The 3,739-nt window shown below is 47.9% G+C and overlaps 2 protein-coding genes across 2 annotated transcripts in view; one reads left to right on the top strand and one right to left on the bottom strand.

Annotated features, from left to right (window-relative positions):
• The window catches only part of lrrc39 (leucine rich repeat containing 39), a 4,444-nt gene extending 886 nt beyond the window's left edge, over positions 1–3,558 (top strand). The window contains exons 3-9 of the mRNA XM_037697866.1: positions 1,149–1,257; positions 1,336–1,492; positions 1,632–1,768; positions 2,135–2,280; positions 2,350–2,502; positions 2,727–2,908; positions 3,117–3,558. Of these exons, the coding sequence (XP_037553794.1) occupies positions 1,149–1,257; positions 1,336–1,492; positions 1,632–1,768; positions 2,135–2,280; positions 2,350–2,502; positions 2,727–2,908; positions 3,117–3,145 (913 nt within the window). The 3' untranslated portion in view covers positions 3,146–3,558. The remainder of the gene's footprint in view (positions 1–1,148; positions 1,258–1,335; positions 1,493–1,631; positions 1,769–2,134; positions 2,281–2,349; positions 2,503–2,726; positions 2,909–3,116) is intronic.
• A 62-nt stretch (positions 3,559–3,620) lies between these two features.
• Positions 3,621–3,739, bottom strand: part of trmt13 (tRNA methyltransferase 13 homolog) — a 5,972-nt gene continuing 5,853 nt past the window's right edge. Inside the window, exon 12 of the mRNA XM_037697767.1 lies at positions 3,621–3,698. Coding sequence (XP_037553695.1) covers positions 3,621–3,698 — 78 coding nt within the window. The remainder of the gene's footprint in view (positions 3,699–3,739) is intronic.

The raw sequence follows: 3,739 nt of genomic DNA, 5'->3' as shown, positions 1-3,739 counted from the left end.
CTTAATGACCTTCAGGAGGGAGACAAAGACCCTAATGACCCTCAGGAGGGAGGGGATGAAGATTAAGAGCATACGTACTTTCTATTTTCAGGGCCGTGTAGTTTTAGTTTAATCTGCAGGTTTATCTAGATTACACGAGTTTCTCATACAGTTGAACTTTGAACTCATCTCTGCAGGTTTGAATTGAGAAAGCTTCTCAGATGGAAAGAGAAACATCTTCAACTTCAGAATAGAGTCTAGATGTTTTGTGTGTTTTTATGAGGATCCACACCAGAATATAAACACACATTTATACACATGTATACATACATACACTAAAACCTCTTCGTCATTGATAAGTGCGACTCGACTTAAATCTTCTTGGTTCTTCTCAGGTGGAGGTGCTTTGCCACTGTGACTTGTTTCCTCGCTCTGTGGGAGGGACCATCAGTGCAAAGTGGGCGGGATCATAACAGGTCATTGTGTTCAAGCCACTCCGCCCATTGTGGTCCTTAATCGTCCTACTATATAACCAGACTTGAATTTCTTTAGCTAATCTCGGCACTGCTATAAGTCCCTTTGTAGCCTTGCTGCCATCATCTCCTATATCTCTCTATAAATGTGTTAAATTCTTGTAGCCCGTCCGTCAACACGATGAGGAAGTGGAGGTCCAGATGTAGTTTGCAGTTTTTTTGGGTGGGTTATCCAGTGACATAGCTCCGCTGGCCAGTCAATGGCTGCCGTCTGCTTACGTCAAAATCGTCACCTCGAAGCAGCTCGCTTGGAACCACCAACAAGGTGGTCCCATAAACCAGGCTGAGTGGGGCGGTACTGGCAGTGGGCAGGCCCTTAACTGGTGCGGTGTGGGGCAGAACCGATGAGTTAAGGCAGTGGGAAAGAGCCAAAAGTCGTTCATTGCTCCAGATACATTGAAGTTGGTCTAACGTCATGTGATTGAGTCCATGAGTGGAGGACTTCAGTGGGTTAGCCTGAACAGAAGGACTTGAGGAGTTCCTGTTGAAGCGTCTCTCAGATTGAAACATTTAGCTCTGATGTTCCTGTCAAACTGTTTTTTGTCTGGAAGCACACTTGAGGCAGTCTCAGTGTATGTGAAAACCCAACAGCGCAGGATGCAGACAGGACGGTTCTAACTCGTCTTTTGGGTTCAGACTCAGCGTGTGTGTCTGGGAGGACCGGGCTGTTCTGGCTCGGCTGAAGGAGAAGCTGCAGATTGAGGACGGACGACTTGTCCTTCGAATCGAACACGAAGAGTGGAAGGTAACGTCCTCTCTCAGAAAGTGGACTGGTATCGTGACCCAGCACCACTGACTGACAGGCTCTTTCTCATGTTCTCAGTCTTTTCCAGGATGCCTGGTCCAGCTCAGCCAGGTTCAGGAATGGCAGATCCACAGAACCGGCCTGCTGAAGATCCCACATTTCATCTCCAGCTTCCAGAATCTTTTAGTCCTGGATTTGTCACGTAACTTCATTGCTGAGATGCCAAGACAGATCGGTAAGTTTGACCCAACTTCTAAAATCCAGCTCTGTCTGGTTCAGATTTTCAGTTGATCCAGATGCCCAGTAAGATCCAGTTGTTAATCTTTGTTTAGTCCTGGTGTGCGAGACTTCTTGTGTCCTGGTTCTGGTCTCAGGGAAACTGACCCAGCTCAGAGAACTTCTGCTGAGCTACAACAGAATCCAGTTTGTTCCTGAAGAGCTGTGTGGATGTGAGAGTCTGGAGAGACTGGACCTGGCCATGAACCGGGACCTGAAAGAGCTCCCAGACCAGGTATCGGTCCCATAAACCTGAATTAGTTTAAAATCTCAAACCTGAAGGTCCAGATCAGCTCAGAACAGGGACCAAAATAACAGATTCTAGATCAGGTGTCAGAACAAGACCTAAACCTGGTTCAGGTGGGATCTGAAGATCTAAAGCAGCCTCTAAATGAGACTGTAAGGCAGACCCAAAGACCACAGCCACAAACACCCAGACCTGCTGGACTCAGGTGGGACTTGTTCAAGTTTAAATGCAGGTGAACACTCTTGTGATTACTGTAGATCTGGACCTGTAGACCCAGCTCTGGTCTGAGGTTCTGAGTAACCTGGACCTGTAGACTCAGTTCTGGTCTGAGGTCTGTTTGTCTCTGAACTCCAGCTGAGGAACCTGATGAAGCTCCAACACCTAGACCTGTCCATGAACTACTTCAGCTCTCTTCCGGACTGCGTGGTCTCGCTGCCGGTGCTTGAGTGGCTCGACATGGGTGGGAACTGCCTGCAGGACTTACCTGAAGACATCCATAGGTAAAGCTCCGCCCTGAGCTCCGCCCCTCTTTGTCAGCAGCCAGTCAGCAGTGAGACATGTGTCCTCAGGATGGAGAACGTGCACACGCTGTGGCTGCAGAGGAACCAGCTGGAGAGGCTTCCCGAGAACATCAGCAGGATGAAGAACCTGGACACGCTGGTCCTCAGCAGCAACAGGCTGAGGGACATCCCGTCACTGATGGAGGACATGTCCAATCTCAGGTCAGTCTGTCCAACATTTAGTCCTGGTAAAAGTAAAGTCCATGCAGTTTCAGTTCCAGGGTTTTCAGTATTGGGATACGATAAAACTGATCTGGTCTTACCAGGTTCTAAACTGGTTCATATCTCAGGAACTGAACGAGGACAGACCGTCTTCTACTAGGACTGCAGGTCTGTGAATGTTTCAGGTCCGAGACACATGAAGACATGTCCTTTCTTTGGTGCAGGTTTGTGAATTTTCGAGACAATCCTCTGACTCTGGATGTGAGTCTTCCTCTGAAGAAGACTCTGGCTGAGGACGGAGAGGACGAGGAGGACAGGGAGCTGTTTGGACGGGAGTTCATGCACACATACATCCATGAGGCCAGGAAGAGAGCGTACGCTGTGCTCAACGTGCACCGGGTCAATCGTTAGTACCAACAGAACTCTGCTGATCTGACCAGTGGACTCTAACACCGAGTGGTTGGACTGGAGCCTAACAAGGACCTGAGAACCAGAACTACTAACTGGATTAACACCTTCACCTGGTCCTCAATAACCCATCCTGTTACTGATCACTGACACCAACAACCGGGCCGGGGAGATCCGTCTAATGTTCTGACATCTTTCTGTTTCAGAACCCCAAGAAGACACTTCAGACCCATAACCGGCTGTCCTTTGGGTTCATATCAAGAACCGGGTGTCCTTTGGGATCATGTCAAGAACCGGCTGTCCTTTGGGTTCGTGTCAAGAACCGGCTGTCCTTTGGGTTCATATCAAGAACCGGGTGTCCTTGGGGTTAAAACAAGAACCGGGTGTCCTTTGGGATCGTATCAAGAACCGGGTGTCCTTTGGGTTCGTATCAAGAACCGGCTGTCCTTTGGGTTTCTGGCTAGTTCAGTGTTCTAACCTTAGTTCAGGTTTCCAGCTGTGAGCGGATCCTTTTAAACACAGATCATAGTGGACCCCATCAGAACCAGAACTCAAATATTGCTTTGATAGGAGACTGGAGAAGTTCAATATTTTATTAGAAACATTTCAGTCTGATGGATTCTTTAATAAAACCGATTATTGTAGAAACATGAGACTGTTCCAATATTTATTAACAGGTTCTGATATTTATTAACAATAAAGTGTCATCGTTAGTTTTTACCATCGAACATCAGAACGCAGCAGAGGAAGAGGAGCGTGCAGCTGTCAGAACCGGGTTCTGCAGTCACCTGAGGTTCCACGGTACAGCTGTCAGTAACATGTTCTCCAG

The sequence above is a fragment of the Nematolebias whitei genome, chromosome 3 (genome assembly GCF_014905685.2).
Source record: "Nematolebias whitei isolate Nwh7 chromosome 3, NemWhi1, whole genome shotgun sequence".
NCBI classification, from domain to species: domain Eukaryota; kingdom Metazoa; phylum Chordata; class Actinopteri; order Cyprinodontiformes; family Rivulidae; genus Nematolebias; species Nematolebias whitei.
This window is presented reverse-complemented; position numbering and strand designations above follow the sequence as displayed.